The 23696-nt window shown below is 46.8% G+C and overlaps 1 protein-coding gene across 1 annotated transcript in view; it reads left to right on the forward strand.

The window, feature by feature from the left end:
* The first annotated feature begins 301 nt into the window (after positions 1–301).
* Gfra1 (GDNF family receptor alpha 1) overlaps positions 302–23696 on the forward strand; it is a 57302-nt gene continuing 33907 nt past the window's right edge. The window contains exons 1-4 of the mRNA XM_078019412.1: positions 302–554; positions 1244–1528; positions 2381–2674; positions 3917–4000. Of these exons, the coding sequence (XP_077875538.1) occupies positions 1489–1528; positions 2381–2674; positions 3917–4000 (418 nt within the window). The 5' untranslated portion in view covers positions 302–554; positions 1244–1488. The remainder of the gene's footprint in view (positions 555–1243; positions 1529–2380; positions 2675–3916; positions 4001–23696) is intronic.

The raw sequence follows: 23696 nt of genomic DNA on the forward strand, positions 1-23696 counted from the left end.
GTGTGGGCGAGTTTCTGAAGGGGCTGTGCTGTCCTGCGGGGCAGTGGGAACAAAAACAGGCCGAGGGTCCTTTGGCCAGGAGAAATCTGGCCACGCCATCCTCAGCGCTGCTTCCAATAACCACTAACATCCCTAATGGACATCCGAACCATGGGCTCTGCTCGGAAATCGTCCGGGCCAATTCGGCCCGCCGAGCTCTAGAAGATTACCGCATCATTTTTTCCTAGCGTAGAGAAAGTGGGCCCGGAAAGGGAGGAGGGGGCGGGGACACTCCCCCAAAGAATAAATAAATAAACAAATAAACTGGCTCCTCGCCGCAGCTGGACGCGGTCGGTTGGGTCCAGGTTGGTGGTATTGGAGTTTTCTGGTTCTGTTTGGAGACCCATCTCCGCTCACTCCCTGTCTCGCTCCAGCCACTCCATTTCATCTTGCAGACGTCCGCCAACTTTGGGGCCCCGGGGGCGCTCGTGGCGTGGGGTTGCACCTGCCGGTGCTCGCGGGTGCTGCGGACCCGCACGCTCTCCTAGGGAGGCGGTGTGGATACTCGCCACTGGGTGAGTGGGTAAAAGGCGCTGACGCTGGGGAGGGAGTGGAAGACGCACAGCTGGTAGGGGCGCTAGAACGGGGTTTCGGCCCTAGCCCGGACGTCGGTTGCCTCTCGCCCGCCAGCCTCAGAAAGGAGACGAGCCCGGGGGGTGGGGTGGGATGGGGGAGTTCGGCGACCAGGGGTAGCGATTGGTGGTTTGCAGGCGGAGGGCTGGCGGCAGAGCAAGCAAGCTAGCGGGCGGGCAAGAGGAGGGGGCGGCTAACTTCCCGGGAGAAGGGGTTCTTTCCGCGCCCGGACTGGATAGGGAGCTACTGCTGCTGCTGCCGCCGCTGCCGCCGCCGAGGGCTCCGACTCCGGGAAGCTGCAGGCTCCGCTCGCAGCGCTCGGAAAGTAACGTTTATTTGTTTGCTTGCGTGCAGCCTCTTGGGTTGTGCCGGATAGTCATCCCCTTGGACTTTGGGAGCCAGTGTCCGACCTCTCCAACCCCCAATCTCCCATTCCGGCTCCTTCCCCACCCTCCCGGAATACACGCACATGCTCCCCCCCCCCCCCCCCGCGTCCAGACCAGCGCTTGTGGGGGGGGTCCTTACCGTGGCGTTGGAAAGTCCCCCACGGCGGGAGGGGGAGGGGAGAGGGGCGGTAGTGAGAGGCTTCAGCTCTCTGGGCTCTCATTTCTAAGCGCTCTCTCCCTTCCAGGTTGGGTCGGACCTGAACCCCTAACGGCGGAACCGCCATCCGTCCTTGCGACTGCTGGAGCTGACTAGTCGGCGGCGGTGGCGGCAGACGGACCGGGAGTTTCTTCTCCCACTGGATGGAGCTGAACTTTGGGCGGCCAGAAGAGCGCGGTCGTCCGAGGATCGCTGCATGCTGAGCTCCCTCTGCGAGACCCAGCGGCGGCTCGGGATTTTTGGGGGGGCGGGGACCAGCTTGGAGCCGGCACCATGTTCCTGGCGACCCTCTACTTCGCGCTGCCGCTTCTGGGTAAGTCGAGGCCGTCGCCGGCTTTGTTTTTCTTTTCAACCCACGAAGTCTTTCTGTGGGTCACTTGAGGCAGTCCCCCCAAATTGCAGCGCAGGTACAGTGGATGGGGGAGGAAGAAGTTTCGTTTTGGAAAGGGGACCACGAATCTCTGGGCTTGGGGAACGGTGGCGACGCATCACTGCCTGCAGGGTTTCGTGCCTTTTTTTTTTTTTCTTCCCTGTGTTTTTTAATGATCCAGCCTGGAGGGGAGCTAAGGGGTCGAGTCCTTCAGCTCGGGCCTAACGCCCCTTCCAGCCCCAAGGAATTTGCGGAAGTGCCGCGGGCAGGTGGAGTGGGGGAACATTAGGCAGGGAAAGCAAACTTCGAAGGGAAAACTTTTCTCCGAATAACGTTTCGGTGCTCACCGCCCGGCAAGCAGCAGAACGCGGCGCGCCCGCCTCTCGCCCAGAGCGCGCCTGGTTCCCCGAGCGCCACCAAGCTCCTCCACCCAGAGCCCTCGGGCTGGGGCCGAGCTAGCTGAGCGGGGGAAGGCGGGGCAGCCACTCGCCCAGGTCGCTGCCGGGCGGTGGGGCGGCGGGCGCGCTAGGCAGCTCAGGCTCCAGGTCCAACCGAGTACAACCTACGGGCTGAGCCTGAGCCACCTTCCCCCGCGAGTCTGGGAAGAGGTGATGGCGGCAGGAGTTAGAGGGCCCAGGAAATGGATCCCCTGGGACAAGGGGGTTAACCCGCACCCCGCCCAGGGAGCCTCTGTAGGTGGTCAAACATCCTCGTCCCAGCGCTAGTCCTTCTCCGGGGCCCAGACGTGGGGTCTCCGCCCCGCGGCATTCAGGCTTCTTCCCTTTCACCCTGCAGATTTGCTTCTGTCAGCGGAGGTGAGCGGCGTGGACCGCCTGGACTGCGTGAAAGCCAGCGATCAGTGCCTGAAAGAACAGAGTTGCAGCACTAAATACCGCACGCTGAGGCAGTGCGTGGCAGGCAAGGAGACTAACTTCAGTCTGGCATCCGGCCTCGAGGCAAAGGATGAGTGCCGCAGCGCCATGGAGGCCCTGAAGCAGAAGTCACTCTACAACTGCCGCTGCAAGAGGGGCATGAAGAAGGAGAAGAACTGCCTGCGCATCTACTGGAGCATGTACCAGAGCCTGCAGGGTATGCGCTGACGGCCCTCACCCCCTGCCCCCCCATCCCTCTCCGAAGGCAGGCCGGCCCCTCGGTCCCAGAGCCGGCTGATCTCATCCTTCGCTCACTTCTCCCCAGCTGCGGAATGAGGACCTTTCATTGGCCCCTAGGGACCGCAGCAGCTGGTGTTTGCTGCGGCTGGGCTGAGCAGCATTGTTGGGGCTGATTGTTGGAAAACCCATTGAGGACATGGGGGCTATCCTCAAGACCCTGCTGACCCATCTGAAACTTGCTCAGAGCATCAGAGTTGGAACCAACTAGAGGTCACCCAAGGAACCCATAGCTCCACTCCAAGGAGAGCAGGCCCCAGGCTTTAGCTGGTTTCACAGAATACTAATACCAAGGCTTGTCCTGCATCCTGCATGTGGTTTCCCCTCTTCTTCCCTTCCACCTATTCTGACATAAGATAAAGAAGTATAAAGGGGGGTCCAGTGGAATCCATTCCATCTTTACCCCCTCTCAAAACGGATCAAAGGCAGATGTGTGAGAAACATTTGTCATCTTAGATTAGCTGAGTCTTGAAGCAGCTGCTGCAGTTCAACCTTGATTAACACAGAAGTAGCTCAGGGAGGGGGAAGATCACTTGCCACATCCATCCATGCCAGTGGGAAGGTTTTGGTCTTACATGTGAATCAGAGGTGGCTAGAGTTTGAGTTTGTAAATCTAACACAAACATCCTGTGCATTCATTCACCTGAGACTCACACTCATGGATTAGTAATACCCCAATTTGATCTATCAGTTGCGACTTCTTCCCAAATCTATGAATAAAACCTGTTTCAGAGATGGACTTTTTAATAGACAGGGCACCTGCCTTCTGACCACATGCCATGTTTTGGGCAAACAGAAATGGGGGGTCTCTTCTGGGTTACTTTTCTTCCATTGGCTCCTAGAGGCAAGTAAAGCTTGTGACGTCACAGGCTCTTTCCTCTCTGATTTTGTTCCTTTGCAAAGAGTGGGAGAGTTTTCTGGCAAGATCAGACTGAGTTGCTCTCCAATGTTTTCATGGCACTCTGGGGAGAACAAGGACAACAAAGGCAGAGGAATGAAAAGAAATAACCATAGCCAAATACATGCATTTGAAATCTTGGAAAGTTTTAGTATCTTTTTGTTACACAATCATAACATAATTAGAATTTAGATTCAGCAGTGAAACAGTGCTTGAAATATATCTGTTTCTCAAATCTGAGCCCAGTCTTTCTGTTGTTTTTAGGAAATGACCTGCTTGAAGATTCCCCGTATGAACCAGTTAACAGCAGATTGTCAGATATATTCCGGGTGGTTCCATTCATATCAGGTAAGCAGATTTATCCTTCCACTCTTGTGACTTTGCCTGTTTGAAATCCCTTGGCTTGCGTTCTCTTTGGCTCTCAAACAGTGTAGATAGTTGAATGGCACAGTGATTCTGGGAAATTAGAAATAGGATGATGATGATAATGAAGAGGCAGCATGCTTATTGATGATTGCATGACTTAGAAGTAATTCTAAATGAAGCAATGTGGTCTGGTGGTTTGGAAGTAGGTGGGGGGAGGTGACTTGGTTGAATTTTTTTTTTCACATTAAAATATGATTGGCCAGCTCTTGGCAAAGGGAATGCCACTTCTGTCTGTAGGTGGCAATCATATTCTCTTGTTGCTGCATACCTTGTACAATGCCTCCCCGGAATGTGATCTATTCTAATGATGCCACTTTCTGTAGGAGATGCTGAAAATAATTTTAGAGTGTTGAAGAGTTTTGGGTGGACACATTTGCCTGCCTTTGATTTAAAAGACTAAGCTCCCCCATTTGTCAACAATTATGTTTCTAATTTTTCCTGAGCAAGTGTGTACATTTCTAAGGGATTGTGCTCCTGCCCCAGTGGCCCTTTAAAATGTAATGTTACTTCCCATGGTTTGTTTTGTCTCTTTGCAGTTATCCCTTTGGTTTGGAATTGAATCTAGTTTTAGAATTAAGTTTTTTTTTAACAACATCTGCATACAGAAAACTCATAAATATTAGACAAATCAGTGATTTCTCTTAATGACGTACAGATTCCAGACTGATGTTGTCTTTATTCATTTACAGTTAAGACATTTTATCCACTATATATAGTCACCACAGATTATGTGTTTCTTGGTAGTTAAACATGTTGAGTTTGATCTTATGAGATGATGATGGTTGGTTATGGAGGGAGTGTTCTCGTATTTTAAAATGCTTTATTTTTCCTGCAGAAAAGCCACACAATCCAGGGAGTATGTAAATACTGATACTATATGTGAGCATATTCTATATTCATCCACTAAACCTTCATGGAGTACCTCCCATGTTTTACCTACTGTGGTTTTGGCAGTTATAATTCCTGCACTGGTCAATTTTAGAGGCAGCCAGCAACTGACATTTCTCAAGCCCTTATTATATGCCAGGTATTGTGTTGGTAACCTCCGGTCATTTAACTTATTTAAACATCATCCAGTGCTTCTCAGGTGTTTTCTCTTCCATTTTAGAGACGAAGAGATTGAGGCATAGTGAAGTTAGGTTACCAGCCTAGAATCACAAAGCTCCTGAATGGAAGAACCAGAATTTAAACCCAAATTTTGGTTGATTGCAAGCATTTTTAACACTTACCCCTTGCTATTGGAGTGTAGTCCTGGGCTCGGCAGCATTGATATCGCTTGGGTATTCATTGTTAGTGCAGAACCTCAGGCTCCATCCCAGAGCCACGAAACCAGAATCTGTATCTTAATGAGATCCCTGGCCTGGGTCCTTCATAGTACATGAAGTTTGAGAATAATTTCTGCTGCATGTCCTTACTAATGTTCTCTGTCCTATTGGTCCAGATGGGACAGTGACTCAAGTGGAGGAGAAAATGCACAGATAGGTGTATGTGACCATCTGGGCCATCTTCTGTAGAAACTAGATGGATATGGCTGCTGGGCTACAAGACCTTCCTCATGCTACTGCCTGTGCTATAGAGTGTGACTTCCCTGTCTTTGTACTGTTGCCTGGAAGGATATGGACCTTCCCATGCACAGTGAGAAGTAAGAAAGTGGACAAGGAAGAAAGGTCATTTGGCCTTAATTTCAAAATTGCTCTGAACTGTAGGGTCTGTCACTTATTTCTGTGTCATTCATTTCTCATTGATATAATGGAATAAATAATCTCTGGTTCTAACAGTCAGTGATTCTCAAGGAGGATGGAGGTCACTTCCAGATCCCTCCCCTGTGCTCTGAAATGGCCTTTCCAATCCTTGTATTCATTTGTACACTTGAAGTGGCATGATCATTTTCAGGTACCATTGATTGAATTTTTTTTTAAATGAATACTGGAAATTCTTCTGCATGGACCGTTTTTTCACTCATTTATTTATTTGATCCTTTTCTCAGCCAGGGACTCTTTTCACAGTAAATATCCTGAGTTTGTGAGACCTGTCCTGCCAAGAATGTGGAAGTCAAATAATGAATTCAGCAGGGACTGGAAGGCCCTATCTAGAGCTTCATTCTGTGTCTCAAGAGCATTGAATTATGAACTTTGACCTCTTACAGTGACTGTTTTTCTTAAGTCCCTGTAGTAAAGCCAAATGGAACCTTGAGAGGTTTTAAGTCATTGAAGAATATATCGTGTCCAGTTTGGTCTTGTAGGATGGGGAAGAATGGAGAAGCTAGATGATAAATATTGCTTTTCAGTTTTGAGTTTCTAGAACATCTATTCCAAAAATCTCTTTGAGGAAACCAGGACAACAGGGTCTTTACCTTTTATGGATGTGGTGGCCATCAGTTTCCGTATTTGGATTTCTCTGTCCAAAGTGAAGAGTATGTTCACTCACATGCGTAAGTGTGGGCTGGGTCCTTCCATGAATAAGGGATTCCTCAAACCCATAACCATCCTTGTCATTTTTTTTTTTTTTTTTTTGCTAATCAGGTAGAAGGTCATGTTGGAATATGGTCAGTGGGAATAAGGAAGGTAACAAAAAGAAGGTAGTCTAAAAACTTTTTTCTGAAGTGTGAACTGTAGGGAAAAGAGCAGCTTAATCAGGTGAAAATTTTGGGAGGAGATTGGCTACCTCTTTTGGAAATTCCATAGCTGGAGTGTTTCACTAAGGGACCGGAGGAGGTGTGCTTACCGCAGGTTGCGTGTGATTTTGCGGGATCTGGAAGATGAAATGTACAAAAGAAAAAGTGATCCAGTGTAAGAGGATGTTGGAGTAGAGGAAGGAAAGTCTCCCTGGAGCCAAGAGGGCAGAGCTGTGTGGGCGCTTGGAGGCTCAGGGGCCGGAAGCCTCTGTGTTGTGCTAAACATCTGCCTCTCTCAGTTACAGCTCTCTGCGCCTTAACCTCTGATCTGCTTCACCTTTTCTTCTTACAAAAGTTCAAGCAACAGCAAGAATTAAATAGTGATTTGAAAGCATGATGAACCCGTTGGAATTGTATTTTTTTGAAGGGAAGAACAAAGCAGCAAGACAGTTTGAAAGTACAGTGGGCACCAAGAAAAGCCTAAGGATGGAGGACCTGAGGGAGGAGGTACGCCCCTCCTTGGCAGCAAGAGAAAAGGAAGGCTCGAGGTTTTAAAGTATTGATTGGGAGATTGGGTTTTGTGGGAAAATGTTAAGAGATACCAGAACTTCTGTGCATAAAATTAAAATTGGAGGTGTTGCATATAGGAGTCACGTGGAGAGCTCGTAGGGAAAAAGCAGTGTTAGGATCAGGCATCCTATGTCTGATTTGGTGAAACACAAAGTCACAGTCTTCTGACTCTGTCATTGCTTCCTTAGCAAGATCTAGGAGTGGCTTAAATCTCAGAAGCATGAGGATCTTGAGATTGGTGACTGAGTTTTTGGAAATGGTTTGCTCCAGCTTAGATATGCCTAAGCTCTGAATGGTGTTATGAATAACTAGCCATGTTGAGCATTTCTGATTTAATGTATGCTACTATTAAAAAACAGTTAAAAATTTTGCATGGAGGATAAGAGCCTATGATGTCATCCTGCTGTTGAGACAGCAAGGCTTGAATTTAGCATGTATTGAGAGTGTGAGGGTACTTCCCTTACCACACAGCCCTCTAAAACAGCTCTCTAATTGTGTTGCTCCTGTATTTGAGAACCCCATTTGTTCTCTGTTCTCACTCTGGCCTGTGGCACACTCCTTAGCAGGCCAGGGAGGCCCTGCACAGCCTGGTCTTGCTCTCCTTTTTCTTGAAGACTCATATCCCTGTTCACTTGAGGTCTCTGGGCCAAGCCTCTCCCCCTGTATTCCACATGCACTCCCTTTCCAGTGCCTTTGCACACGACCTTGCCCTGGTTTGGAAGCTTCTTTTACTTCCTCAAGACATGATCCAATTCCATCTCTAAGGGCCTTGCTGGAATCCCCTCAGACAAGCACTTCTACTGAGGACTCCCTCATGCTTCCCCTTGCTCTTGCTTTTATGACAGCCATTAATAAAGTCATATGGAGAGGACTTATTTACGTGACTGTCTTTCCCTCTGGGAAGTCAGGGATTGGCTTGCTGTCCTGGTGTCTGTCCAACACTACGTATCCTCCCTGGTCCAGAGCAGACATCTCATCAACCATTGATGGTTGATTGTTAGGGAGGTGCTCTTAGGGATGCAATCCAACCCTCTGCTTTTACAGACCCTAAGCTCAAAGAAGAGAAGCCATTTGGCCAGGGTCACACTGCTTGAGGGTAGCCTCAGGGACCTTTGCCAGGACACTGCCATACAGGAGGCCAGTGGCCTCTTTCTTCTGCCTACTTTTTGGACAAACTTCATCCATTCCTGGGACCTCAGCTACCATTTACATGGATGACTCAGAGCTTTCCCTCCTACTTCAACCTCTCCCAACTCTAAACCACTATTTCCAGCCGAATCCTGGATGACACCATCTGGCAGCATCTCAGTTACCTCAAACTCAGCGTGTCCAAAAACGGATCTTACTATCTCTCCCCCTTTTCTCTTTACACCCTCTCTTCCTGAGTCTCCTGAGTTATATAATGGTGCCATCATCTGCCTGGTGATCTTCGTAATAAACTGTGGGGTCATGTTCATCCCTTCTGCTGGCCTCAATCCGGGCCCTCATGAGATTACGTGCTCTCTTTCCAAATACTCCCCTCTCCATTCCCTGGATGTATCCATCTTGTCTCTCACTTGAACTTAGCATTGGGCTTCTCCTTGACCTCCCATGAGTCTGTTTCCTTTCAGTCCCCCTAGCCCCTCACTGCCAAGTCTTATCTTGGTGCCTTGAGGACTTGGTTCAGTCTTCCTTCACAGAGTTGTCCTGGTCAACCTGTGCTGCCCCAGCCTCCCCGTCTCACAGGCAGTGCAGGTGAACTGGTTACTGTTTGGCCAGTGCTCTGGGCAGCTTCCTGCTCCCACACACTGGCGCTGGAGGAAGGGTGCAATTTGTGAGCTTCCGCCAATCCAGGTGACCCCCAGTTCTGCCTCTCCCATTGTCTTGGGTAGGTTATTTGAGCTCACTGTGCCTCAGCTTCCTTTGGATGTAAAATGAGATAATGATAACATTTACTTTGTAGGTTTGTGTGTGAACTGATGATGCTTTATGTGAAATGCGTAGCCTGAAACATACTAGGTTCTTAATAAATCTCTGCCATTTTGAATGCTATGAGAAAACCATGTTAGTGGTGGGCTCACGCCTGACTCCAGGATGAGTCTTTTTTCTGCAAACAGTATTTCCTGATCATTCTATATCTTTTTTTGGGGAGAGGTACTGAGGATTGAACTCAGGGGCACTCAGCCACTGAGCCACATCCCCAGCCATATTTTGTATTTTATTTGGAGACAGAGTCTCACTGAGTTGCTTAGTGCCTTGCCATTGCTGAGGCTGACTTTGAACTCAAGATCCTCCTGCCTCAGCCTCCCAAGCCTCTGGGATTATGGGCATGCACCACCATGCCTGGCTTCTATATCTTAAAGAGAATACCAATCCCAAGCCTTCAGGAAAACCACTTGTAAACTCCTTGAGCAAGAAATGGAAAACTTATCCCTTATCTAAAGGGTCCTAGAAGAAAGTCCTGCCTCCTAGTAACCCATCTTAAGGCTTACTTACCCTTTGTGGAAGGACTTCCCTATTCCTGCTTGGAGTCTCTCCTGCTCCTATGGGATGCTGTCCTTAGGCCCTTTAGTTGGAAGGTGAGTTTGCTGCAGCAGGTGATCACCTGAGGGCAGGAAATCTTCTTGTGCTTAAGGATTCTTGTGATCAGCCTTCTCTTCCCAGCTTCACTGATTCCCATTCCTCCAACCCACCCCATAAATCTTCCTAGTGCTCCTTCTGGCAGAAGAATTCCTGCTCCTGAGAAGGGCATGCCCTCAACCCGGGAGAGACTTCCACCTCCAGAGGCTCTGCTGAGTACACTTACATTTCATTTTCACAGACCACTACTTTTGGATTTTATTCTCTCCCTGTCATGCCCCTCAGCAGTCCATTTTTATTGTGCACTGATATGAAATTACAAAAAGATAAAAAAAGGAAAATAAATTTCAATAGCCTAAAGAGAATCACTGTGAACCTGTGGATATAAGTCTTTTCAGATTTTCTCTATATATGTGAGTAAGTGCATATGTGTGTATATATACACGTAGGCAAACATACTTTTTATTTTATTTTTTTAATGAAAATGGGCTCCTGGTCTGTACTCTCTTATTATCTTCCTGGTGATCTGAGGAACCTGGGTTTTTCTAAGTCACTGACTCCTTCCAAAAGGCAGCATTTTATTATTTAGATTATGTGTCAATCTCAAAAACTTTGGTGAAGGAAGAAGTAGAACATTCTAGTGTTCTAACTACATATGGCAAAGGCCTAAATGTTCCATCGAAGGCTACGAAGGTGGACACAGTCAAATATTTTGCATAGAGTTACTGTAGGTTCTGTTACCAGAAAAGGGAGCTAAAACATCAGTGAGTGACAGGTAATTGCAGAAACTGAAGATTGTTACAAGGTGCAAATAATTTATCACTGATACGTCTGTCCTCATTCCTCCTTCTTAGTCCTATGAAGTATTTCTTTCTACCACATCTTAATTTTTCTGCTGTTGGTGCTTATTCTTGCCAAAAGATGACTTTTTTTTTTTTTGTTCTTTGGGACACAAACCAAATTCTCAAGAGAAGGCATCAAATTTGGCTTATTTGGTCCAAAGAGTTTGGGTCCAGGAATAAGAGCCCTGTGCTCTTTCTAGTTCAACCTCTAGCTGGCTGGTGACCTTGGGTTAGCATATGCCCTTACTAAGCATCGTCTGGTTCTTTTACAGTGTGACAGCAGTAGACCAGGATGATCTTGAACAGATCTTCCCTCTTTCTTTAAGGGTCTGTATGTTGAATCTTTTGTGATCCTCTTTCTCTTCCCAGCATTTTCTTCATGCCAAGGAAACCTGTGATCCTGGCATGTGTGTCTTTCGTATTAATAACATTTATAAAGGACATTTTTTACTCAGTGTCTACTTTACTTTGAACTCAGATGTATTTAAGGCATCTTATTTCAATATGTGGAAGAAGATAAAGTTTTAAAAAAATCAGAAAATAGGAGAAATAGGGAAAATGAGAGTAGGAAAGAGAAAATGAAGCCAGAAGTGAGTTCAGTAGAAAAAACAGATGCCGTAAGATTGTTTAAATAAATTAAATTATCGGAAGTGCCGCGTTTGTTTTACAGGGATAAATAAAAGCATCTGATTGTAGATGCAGTAGGACTTTTGGAGGTCACTCTGGTCCAATCCCCTTATTTTACTGATAAGAAAACTGAGAGTTCCATAAATTTGTAGGACGGTGGAACATAAATTGTCTGGAACAGTGATGACAGTGAAATCAGGTGTGTGTGTCTTTTTAAATTGATATTGGGAACTCTCCACACCCTGGCATGGCCCCACCCACTTTTGGTTGTCCTTCACCTTCTCAGATCTGGGCACCTTTCAGAAGACCACCCTTGTTTCTCCTACAGGCAGCAAGGGGAGAGCCCCAGCCGTGGGTTTCAATGAAGGGGGTTGTCGCCCATTGTTTGGCAACGAGGATTAATTAATAGGTCTCTGGCAGAAGGAACCAGTGGCCAAACATTCATTTTCGCATCTTTTGTCCCCCTTCAGAGTTGTCTGCAAGGAAGAATGAGAAATCATTTGTTGCCATAAGTCCTCCCAGCCCCCAGATTTAAGAGGGGAAAAAAAAAATGAATCTTTCATCTGGAATTTTCTGTTCAAGAAGTTAACCACTTCCCGTAATTTAGAGACTCGACTAGCTGGGTCAGTGATGAAAACGAATGGGTAATTTGCATAAGGGGCTAATTTATTATGTCCCCTGGGCATTTCTTTCATCTCTCTTTCCTTTCTAATTAATGTTCTGAGAGGGTCTATCACCATATCAGAAATTAGGGGTGAAAGCAGCCATTGTTGACCTTTATTATTATGGTTTTTTATCTTCTGTGATCTTTTAACCATTTCTCTTCATATTCAGGATTTACGCAGATGAGGCTGCAGAGGGTTCAGAGAGAAGATTTTAGGGGTGTGCTCTTTCCTGATCCATCCTCAAATAGTCGGTGGTTGTAAAAATCAGAATAACTCAGGACAGCTTTCCAGCGCAGAGGGATTTGCAAAACATACAGAAGGATGTGGCCCTGGTGGCGGAATTATTGCTAAATACGAGCCCTCGAAGACATCCGTATGAAACGTGGGTACACGCGCAGAGGTTTGGATGTGTTTGTGCCTCTGCTCACGGGGGTGTACATTTATACTGTGCATAAGTGCAGATGGCTGTATTATTCAGCTTTTTGCCTCCAAGAGACCTTCTTTGACATGTATTTCAGTTGGTCCTGCCTGTGACAAGGGCAGCTGTGTGTGCATGGGCCCGTGTGACGCAGCTGAGGAAAGGCGAGAACAAGCAATTTCTTCGAAAATCAATTGCAATTTACTCCTACTAAATTGGCCTAAGGTCCACCCCGTCCACGCATTAGCATATGACAGACTTTTAATCATTTGGCCAAATGGCCTATTTTTGGTCAAACCACAGTTCCCTGTGGGACTCTGTCCATCCCAGAGCTGTGTGTTATCCAATTCTGCAGTATCTTTAAATGGGAGGTGCATGAGAGGAGGGGAGTTCCTTTGGGAACTGTGTCCTGATAAAAGATAAGTATTGTGCTTTATGATTTTTGAGGAAGAAACCTGGGCTCAGAGAAGTTGAACAACTTTCTCAGGGCCCAACAGCCAATACCTGGAAGAGCTCAGATTCACACCTTGTTCCCCCAAGCTCCAAATACAGTGCTCTTTCTGCTGTTACCTGATGACATTTTAAGCACAGACATCTCCTCCTTAGTCTCCTACCTTAAAACAGTTTGACAAAGCACCTTTAAAAATTGAAATATAAGCCAATACCTATTATCTTAATATTTAGCACTGAATTCTGATGGATTCTTAATTGACAAGCAAAATCCAGAACACGCATGCTATTAAAACCATTCCTGCGGAACTGCAGAAATATTAACCAAAGAAGCAATTTCTGGATTCTATCTTTTTTCATTTCAGTGCGAGGCGGAAGGCTTCTAAAGTAGAGCAGAATGCCTAGGGCCATTTTTTGTCATGTTGTCATATAAATAGCATTACACAGCGGTAAAGAAAGGAATACATAGTTGAGTCCCACTTTAAGGTGACCTGATATGCTGTTCATTTGTCTTCTTCCATGCTGGTACTATTTTCCTTTACGTCCCTGTGAATCGCCCAAGGAGCGGCATGCCAACTGTTATTTCTGTTGCCCTTTGCACATTATCATTTTGTGTATACTTAATAATGTATGAAAATAAGTATCAGTCGCATTCGTGTAGGAATAGGCTGACAGGTTTCTTCGAGCTCATGTTTATGAAATGTTTCATTGATCCTGTTCCTGGGAATTTCAAATAAACCCTTGGTGAAACAGATACCAGGAGATCACTAAATTCTGGGGAGTCCTCAGTGGAACCACTGTTTTTTTTTTTTTTTTCCTGAGCTGAGGAAAGTCAAGTGGCATCTGAATGGGAAAAGGGGTGACCATGCAGAGACTCTGAATATACCCCCAATTGGAGATGATAACTGTTCCCAAGGTAATTCATGAGAAAGAAAAACAATTACAGCAGCTCTCAGAGGGGTTGCCATAGGTGTTCGACATGTACTAATTGGTTTAATCCTTGGTCAGAAGTAAGCATTTTTAGCCTCATTTGGTGGATAAGGAAACAGGCCCAAATAAGAAGCTCATCTGAGGATCCACTCCTAAGGAACAGCCAGTCAGCGATCTTATGCGGGAAGTCTGGCTCCAGATGCCATGCCGGGGCACCCAATCACCTACACAGAGCAGGAGAAAACCCTGGGACAGTAAAGTGCACAGACTGCATGAGGGATTAGTGGATAATATTGACTGAATAATATGTATGTGTGTACTGTATTTGTTACATATGTAATACTCATAGGCATATGTTACATATAAAATATAGATTACATACATTTAGAATGAAGAATTGTTACACCTCTGTGATCTCAGTTTTCAGCTTTTGAGTCTGTTAGAATTCTCCTCTCACCAAATCCATTCATCAGATACTTGAGGACTTACTATGAGCCTAGTTGTTGGCCTCGGTGACTCAGAGGTAAATAGGACTCTTTCATTGCCTGCTAAGAATTCTTTTCTTTGTTTTTTGGATGGATATAAACAAAATAAGTTAGGACGAATGAATAGAACTCTGTACAGCTCCTACATAGCCCTGAGGAGGGATCAGCTGACTAGATATTAGTTGTGGGTTGCAGAAGCCTTGCTGAAGGGGACTTTGGAGCTGGGTTTTGTGGAATGGGGGAGAGTTTGGTAAATAGAGATGGTCAGGGAGAGTGTTCTGGCAGGGCAACAGCGCGGGCAAGGCAGAAGTGGGGTGCTAACAGTGGGCCCCAGTCTGCTGTGGTGGAGCCTTCGGTGTGAGGAGTGGTGGGAGAAGAGCTGGGCAGACAGGCAGATTTGCCAGGTTCAGGGGTTTGGCCTTGGTCTGAGTGAAACTGGGGAAGGCTGCTGGCTCATTGACCTCAGCGCTGCTGGGATTTCTAAATAGAATCTTAAAAAAATTGCCAATTTTGTAGCTCAAGACGATAGGTTAGCAGAATTCCAGAGGTTTAACTTCATACAGTTTCATGTCAGACAAGCACACACAGGGGCTCTGGATGCTTCTAGACTAGAGGATGACATAGGCCTGCCATGGGTGAGTAACACCTCATCACGGAAGCACCTTCTGAGGAAGTGAAAGATGAGGTCAGGAACACTGCATTAGCTTCAGCCCCTGCTGGAGACATGGCAAGAAAAAGGTCAAACTTCTTTCTCCCAGAATTTCCTTCTCTTGGGGGTAAGAGGTGCATAAGGCTCCAAGCGAAAGGCAAGTGCACATAGCCAGCCATTGAGGAGCCGGGGGCAGGCAGAGGAGCAGGAGTTTGTGAGGCTGCCTGGGCCTCCCTGGTGGTCCTGGGATGGAGAGTGAGGCCATAGGTAGAGCAGATGACGCAGCGGGCAGGTGATACAGGCGGGAATGAACACAGCACATGGAGGAGCTTGGAGCCAGACCAGGAAGGGCCTTGGATGCTGGGAGGGTCTCTGACTATTGATCAGTGGGGCCCCACAGAAGTTGAAGGATGTGGCTGGTGAAAAGAGGTTTCCTGCCAGGTGCAGTGCCCTCCTGAGATCCTAGCTGCTCGGGAGGCCGAGGCAGGAGGATCACAAATTCTAGGCTGATCTGGGCAATTTATTGAGACCCTGTCTTATAATTAAAAAAAAAAAGAGTTGGGATGTAGCTCAGTGGTAGAGTACTTATATAGTTGTCTAGAATATGTGAGGCCCTAGGTTTAATCCCCAGTACTACAAAAATAAATAAAAAAGAAAGAAAGAAAAGAGGCTCCCCTGGTGGGCCCTGGAAGTGTGGATAATCTGGATCCTTGAGGACGATGGCTTCCCGCCTGCCTCTCTTTGGCATCCCGGTTACACTCCGTACTGCCCTCTGTTCTGGGTGGGCTTCTGCTTTCTCACTTGGGGACCGGGGCTTAGGCATGGACTTTGGTTCCCCAGTCCAGCACTGTCCTACTTCTTGGGAGGGATGGCACTGGCTGGCCTCTCTGAGGACCTCTGGCACTCTGATGAGTGAGATCTGTTTGGAGGACTCCATGTATGGACTTTTTAAAAATTTATTTTCTGTTTACCATTTTCTTCGTCTGGCTCCAGAGTCTTCTGCCTCACTTGGCTGGTTTCTGCACCAGATTCTCAACTTGATTCAGAACATTTTGCAAGTGTTTGAATGAAAACTCAAAGATTCCTGATGCAGGGAGTTGTCTTAATTGAAAGTGATGCCTGCTAACCGCAGGGCACACCCGGTGAAGGCAGGAGGAGGAGGGCGGGCTGTAGGGAGCGCAGCCAGCATTATTGCAGTGCACAGGGCCGGCTCCTAGGAAGCTCCTGAACCCTCTGTGTGTCCTAACTTGAGCTCAGGGTGTGTTTATGACATTGCTTTGGTGACCCACTGAGGGTTGCTAGTGCTCCCTGGGAGAAAAGCACTCAGAGCCTGGCAGCAATTCCCAGTAGGAAGAGCCACCAGGAGGACCATCTGCAGGCAGCCCAGAGACCGGGGTGGGGATGGGGAACATCGGGAGGGCAGTGAGGGTCTGCTGATCCTGGGAAATTGTGTAGTGCTTAGTAGCAGTGGTAGAGAAAAGAAGTCTTGGAATTAAGCATGCCCAGGTTTGAATTCTGCATTCCAGCATTCACTGGCTGAAGGAACACAAGTAAATAGTTGCTTAGAACGTTCTAGTTCTTCTTTTTTTTGTAAATGGGATAGAAAATAGCATCCAGTTGGTAGGGTCATTGGAGGATTCGGCTGTTTAGGCACTGCTGTATTGCTCCGGAAATGGGAGGGGAGTGCCCTCTGTGTGTTCGTTTTATGTACTTTTTAACTCCCTTCCTCCTCCGACCCCTCCATTTATTAACATGAATGAGGATAGTAATTTTTTTTTGCATAGATTTAGTTCTCTTTCGCTCTAAGAAAGAAAGAAAGGAAGGAAAAAATAAATAAGATAAAGAGAGGGAGAGAAACAGCAGGAGCTATACCTGAAGTAACAATCACCAATTCATTTCGATTTCAAACATTAATTATCTGCTCTCAGAAGAGTAGTAGCTCAATTCTTGGAGAATTTTCTATATGCCAAGGCACTGTGTTAGTGGGTGGGAAGACCCTGGTGATCTAGAAAGAAAAATACAGTGCCGTGGAGAGAGGAGGGAAGCAGAGAGGAAAAGAACTGGAATGCAGGACAGAAAGTTCTGGAAGGAGGTGTGAGGATGTGGTCACTGGATTTTAGGTGAGCCAACACACATGAGTAGGAGAGGAAAGGGTGTTCACCCAGCACAGAAAACTAATATGTGAGCCCTGTGTTGAGCAGATGTGAGCGTGGTGAAAACCTAGTGTTTTCCTTCCCTGATTATTCTCAAGAATGTTTAAAAAATGTGATGTTTGCAAACAAAGTAGAAACAGTCGAAGCATTGTTTTCTATTAGCAGTATAAGGTTCACTGGCTCTGGGTAGTTTTTCATTCTTGTCTTCCAAATTGTAATTTTAAAAGATGAGGCATTTCATATTCAAGAGTTTCCTTTGTCTGAAATAAATTATTCATTTCTACCCAGTTTCAGAAACAATGAACATAATACTTAATGCATCACAATTAAGCGGGTGTAGCTTCCTATAAAATTATGTTCCGTGCATTTTGGTGGCAGACAGAGCAGTGTATCCTATATCTTCTCGACGTTTGTTGCTCAGAAGCAAAACATAAAGAGGCAGAGATGCAGAAGTGTATTTTCTTTCTCTCCCGGTGGAAGAGGGGGTAACTTTAGACCCTACAGCCCTGTTTTTGACATTCTGCAGCTGTTGGTGGCTATGTCACTCTGCAGAGAAAGTGAACTTGCTGGGACTATATTGTGCACGGGGTCAGGAGAGGGTCAGCATTCTTGAGCGCTGCCCATTTATCTCAGTCCCCTTTGTCTGGGTTTGAGTTCCCTCTAGAATCCTCTCTTAGAAGGGCATTGCCTGGATAGCACTTCCTTTTGGGTTTGGTAGCAGCTGCTCCTTGGATGCTGGCTGGTTGGCCATGTGGAGACGTTTTCTAAGGATCTGAAATACCCCTCCTGTGACAAGTTCCTCCTTAGAAAGTTAGGCATCACCAGCAAGGATCCAGATTTCCATGGAGAAATCTTCAGGCTTGAAAGTTTAACTGTAGTGGTTCCCCAGGAACATTTTTGGGATGCCTCCCACTCAAGTCCTGGCCCTGAGGTCAGAGTCAGAGCTGGCTGTGGTTGCCAAAGAGCAACCACAAAGAAGATTTAATTGTGAAATGTCTGCTGGGTGCCCATAAATAGGGTATGAGATGCTTTCATAGGCTGCTTCATTGAATCCACACAAAAGCCCCGAGTGTTAGGCTGGAGGGGGCCCATTAATTACACTTTGCATAAAAGGAAACCCAAACTCAGAGTAGTCCAGTGACCTGCTTAAGGCCCCAGGGCTAGCTGGTGGCAGATCCTGAATTGTAGCCAAGTTTGTCCAGCTCCAAAGGCTTAGCTCCTCACAAGCCATCCCACTGGCTGCCTTTTTGATTCTTTGGTTAAGAACAAAAGCAGCTGAAGACAAGGTGGATTCTCAGCTACTTCTGGTCTGAATGGAAATGAATTTGAATGGAAAAATAATTCTCTCTCTCATTTTAGAAAGGCTGAGGAAGAATGTCCTGGATGTAGTCAGAAGTTGTCCCCAGTGCTTCCCTGTCCTTGGCTCTGGTTTAGTGGCCAGGGCCTGTTCTGGCTGCTGTATTGACAGCAGTGCCCTCCAGCTACCTCGGAGATCCTGGGTCCTTGCTCCCACCTAGGTACTGATGACCTGCAACTCTGGTTTTGTGGAGTCTGTTGCTTCAACCAGTATTTCCTAAATTCAGAGAACCCCAGGAACCAATGGATGTATTTCCCAAAGTCTCTGAATTCTTAACTTTGAGGAACCCTCCTTTGCAATATGTCCAGCCAGTAGCCTGCCAGAGAGTTCCACCAAGATATTCTGTCCATGACTCAAATGTGTTCCAAATTGAACTGACCCCCTCTCTTAAGGCCAGGTCGTGAGGAAGAGGTGTATTGTAATTTTAGGGAGATATTTTTATATATGGGGGAGAGCAATGCTGGAATGAAAAGAATGTGAGCTTGGAGCCACACCCTTGTTTGTTTTAACTTCATTATTTCATAATGTAGGAAAATTATTTAATTGCTCATAAGTTGTAAAAGGTGGATTACTGGGCAGAGTCACTGTGAGGATTATGTCTGTCGTGAGACTTTGTGTTGAGGTGTATCACACCACGTGGAGGGGCCTCACAATGATAGAAATTCTTACTAAAAGTCAAGAACCTCCTCATCAGCCTCAAGATGCCTCCCTGCCCAGGGAGGGCTGAGGTCTGTGGACTTCTTCTTGCAGTTTTCCAGGATGGCTGCAGTTGTTTTACTTCTTGGCTGCATCTGGAAGTCCCTCTGCCTTTGACTTGATATCCTCAGATTGCCTGGTTTGCCTGAAAAACAAAGTGACCCGCCATGCAGTAAGCCCCAGCTGTGTACCTCACTTGTTATAATCTGCAGCCCTGCTTCTTGGTTACTGTTTTTTCCCAGATTTTCTGGCAGCCTGGCAGAGCTAATAAGGTGTCACCCCCACACCTCGCCCTTCATTAATAAGAGAAGTGAGTCCACGCAGTTAGAAATAGCCTTTCAGAAAGGCTCTTACGCAGATCGGGCCTGCAGCTCAAACTGTGGTGAGCTTCGTAGAAGGAAGGAGGCAAGTGCTTGTGGGCTCATAGCCTGAATTAAATGGAGACATTTCCTATTAAGAGCCAAACCAAACAGCTTCTTGGAAAAGTACTCGAAGGTGGGTCTTAAATGACCTGCAAATATTTACTACCCTAGATGTAAAACACTCACAAAGTTAAATCTTTAGAAAACCCTAAAATAGAAAAATTTACACTCAGGGTATTATATTTCATAATTGAAAACAGCAGCAACAACAACAAAAACCTCACAAGGCCTACTTGCTGTCCACAGCCTCCGGGGAGCCTGTTAAAACATGGCAGTCACAACAAAGTGCTGCCCATTCCGTTTCTGCACCTTCCCCCTCAGGCAGGCTCACTTCTTTATCCTCCTTCTTTATCCTGCACCTTCCCCGAATGACTTCAGTGCTTGCTCTGTAAGCCCTGACTCTGCCAGGCACCTCCTTACCTGCCACTCTTCAGGAGTCTCTCCCTGACTGGTGCAGGTTGCTGGTGTCTGCAGCTGCGGCCTCCTAGTAGCTCCCAGGAGTGAAGGAGCGCTATTGACGGAAGCATCTCAACTCCTAGAGGGCTGGCGTTGGACTTGAGAAATTCTTTGTGTGTGTGTGAGACTCATAAGTTAGTCTCTGAAGGTCCCATTAACTAAGTTACTCTCTTGCTAGACCCTCCTGTTCTTCTCTGGCAGAGCAAGTGTTTGGGCCATTTCAGGGGTTCTCACCTGGCAACAGCATGCACTTTCTGCAGTCATTTGTCCCATGGGGAAGGTTTGTGATGTCTCCCTGCATCTCACACATACACCATGCACTGTCTTGGTTGAAAATTTTTGTGCTATATGATGATGACCTTGGGAAGTTTCTGGTTCTGGCGTGCTGTGTTCTCTTTGTTGCTTGGTGAAGGGTCTTTGGATGACTTCTGCCCTCAGCAATAGATGTGTCTACCAGGCCAACTTTTTGTGATCTGGAAATTTTGCTAGGTCCAGGGAGATGGGCATTGATGAGCTCGATAATGTCCCCGAAGTTCATCCTCTGGTTAGGGAGATGGAGTGAGTTACAACAAGTGGTTTTTGGTGCTCTGAAAAAGGAACAGAGCAGTATGATAGCAAACAGGGGGATAAGGGAACTCTGTTATACCAGGGTGTCAATATGGGTCTCTCTGAGTAGAGGACATTTTACTGACACCTGAATAACAAGGGAAAATGGCCATTCTGTGCATTAGCCAAAAAAACAAAAAAACAAAACTGTGGGCAAAGCTTAAAGGTCCCCAAGGTGAAGCAGGGGTCAGTGTGGTCTGTATGTGCCAGGGATGACATCCTTCTGCCACCCTGAATGGAAGAGGGCCAGTGAAGGGGGCAGGCCACTGCCAAGGTTTAAGAGAGAGCTATGGACCAGGGTTGTGGAGTAGTAGGAGGTTTCAGGGTCATGACACCTGCTTTGGGGCCAGGGGCTTACCTTACCCAAGAAAGCATCTGTAGTTACATTTCACCACTGGAGTCTTGAGATACAAGCAGAATCTCAGTTTGAACTGGAGAGAGATGTTTGAGTGTGACTCAGAGCCACCCTCTTTGCCTGCTGCACTCCAGGTGTGTGCTTTGAATGTAGTTTTAAACCATCGTTCTCTTTTAGTGCTGGGTTCATGTTTCCTATGGATTTGTCTCATTAAAAAAAAAAAAGATAACTCAAAGGAAGATAATGATGTGATGTGGATGTTGAAAGAGTCTGCTGTGGTGGCCAGCTCCAGGTCCCGACTTGATGGATGGAAGATGAAATTAAAGACCGGAATGATTAAGGGATGCTTGCAGGGAGACAAACTGGTCCTGCAGCGGGGCTCCTGCACATGTGCCTTGTCCCCAGACCATCGTGTAATTATGTCCCAGTAAGAGACCTCCAATGACATTGTGGCTCAGGAGATGAGGATTCTGTTGCTGGAGGCATGTGCTTTCTCAGACAGCTCTTACGTCTGCCCACTCCTCTGGCCTCATCTTGTCCCTTTTCCTCCTGCCTCTCAAATTCATCAAGCTTGTGCTGCCTCAAAGCCTTTGTTCTTGCTCCCCCCCACCACTTATCTAGAATATTCTTCTCTGGGATCTTCACTTGGCTGACTTCCTGTCACTTTTAACTCACAGGTCTTCCATAATCACCTAGCTGGATATCTTCCTCTCCTTGTTCACTCTTTACTGCATTTCCCAGTTTCGTGACCTCTTTAGAACCAACTGCTGTCCCAAATTCTTTTGTTGATTCATTGTCTGTTTCCCTTACTCGAATGTTAAATTGCATCAGAGCAAGGACCTTATCTGGCTTGTTCACTTCCATGTCCCTAATCCAAGAAAGCCACATAGAAGTCACTCAGGAGATATTGGAATAAATAAATGAATGAATGTTATGCAGTGAATAGGGACCAGGGAGGTCACTAAGTACCCATTTGGTGCCCAGTACCTTGGGTGCACCAGGAATGCTGTTAGGCAGCTTGTATTTGCCCAAGAGGAGTGTTCATTAGGTGGCTTAACCTCACACAGGTTTGCATGATAAAGAACTTTTCTTTTTGCTTTTTTGAAATGGGATCTCATGCTCACTGCATTGCCTAGACTGGCCTTGAACTGGTTATTCTCCTGCCTTGGCCTTCCAAGTGACTGGGGCTACAGGTGTGCATGTGCATCACTGTGCCTGGCTGAGAACTTATTAGTACTTTGAATTTCTAAGAAGTCAACAGGCAGGACAACTTTCTGGCAAATACTACCACTAAGAACTGGATCTCTTGCCCTTTGTATTGGAGGTGTCATCTTTAGAATCAACAGTGACATCTCTCAGAGAGACACAAATATGTAGTGTTCCACATATGAAGAGTGCTCCCAAGAAGAGGTGTGTGCTGCCAGGGGAGCTTCTAACAGGGATCAGACTTGCCCAGGGGTAGGAAGAATGTTTCAGGGAGAGAAGGGCAGAGGGCACCTGGTGTCAGGGAGCAGGGGAGAAAGGCCAATGGGAGATGAGACTGGACAAGTCATCAGGGCTGGGGACAGTCAGTGGGAGGAAGCAGGGCTAGAGGCAGCCCTGGAGCAGGCCTGCAGATGCAGCCTGGCACCGAAGCCCTGGAATGCACCGTGGCGGGAACTGTGCGGCCTGTGTGGTTTTCTCAGCCATTGTCGTCATTGTCACATTTGAGAAGGACTGATTTCACCATCTGGAATAGCACAAGTGCTGGCATATGAGGGATTTAATCCAGTTGCTTTCAGCAGAGAAGCCCATTCTCTTAGCCTCACCCCTTAAACTTCAGGCTTAGTGTCCTCAGCTGTGGTTATTTCCATATCTGTCCAGGGACTGTCTAGACCTGTGGACAGGCTGGCAGATAACCCAGGGCAAAATGCTTGGCACACACCAAGTTTGAGAACAAGTCCCTTTCAGTTGTTTTGATTTTCCTTCAGCTATGGGAGGCGAATAGATTCAAGACAAGTTAAAACCACGATTTGCAGTGCTTTGGGACCCCAAGGGGCAGAAGAACTTTTTTGGTTAAACTCCTGAAGGTGAGATGTGAATTGTTGCAGTTGTGTACCTGTGGGAGGTTCGTGGCCATCTGAAGGTGGAGGTTGGCCATCTCTCTTCCCTAGGGCATCCTCTTTGTGCCCCCTTGTTATGATTTTGGTGTGGTGTTTTCCAAAAACTCACATGTGAGACAATGCAAGGTTTGGAGGAGAAATGATCGGGCCGCAGCCTTAATCCAATCAGTGAATTAATCCCTGATGGGATTAACCGAGTGGTGGCTGGAGTCAGGTGGGGTGTGGCTGGAGGAAGTGGTTCATTGGGGGGTGTGGTTACAGGGTACATATTTTGTATCTGGAGAGTAGAGTCTCTCTCTGCTTCCAGATTATCATGTGAGCTGGTCCCTTCTGCCACACGTTTCCACCATGATGTCTTGCCTTACCCTGAGCTCTGAGGAGTGGAACCAGCCACTTACGTACTGAGACCTCTGAAACTGTGATCCCTGTATCAACCCTTCCTCCCCTACCATTGATCTAGTTGGTTCTTTCAGTTGCTGCAGTGAAAAAGCTGACTAAAGCACCCCTAAAGGTCCAGGGGACGGAGTAGTGGCCTTCCACTAATCTGGTCACATGTACAGGTGCAGGTGAAGCTCAGGTTTAAAGGTTGTACACAATTTTTGCACCTTAGCTGTGGTGCCTGACATATTCTTAAAAGGAACAACTATAGGAACTGTTAAAAG

The sequence above is a fragment of the Ictidomys tridecemlineatus genome, chromosome 1 (assembly GCF_052094955.1).
Source record: "Ictidomys tridecemlineatus isolate mIctTri1 chromosome 1, mIctTri1.hap1, whole genome shotgun sequence".
NCBI classification, from domain to species: Eukaryota; Metazoa; Chordata; class Mammalia; order Rodentia; family Sciuridae; genus Ictidomys; species Ictidomys tridecemlineatus.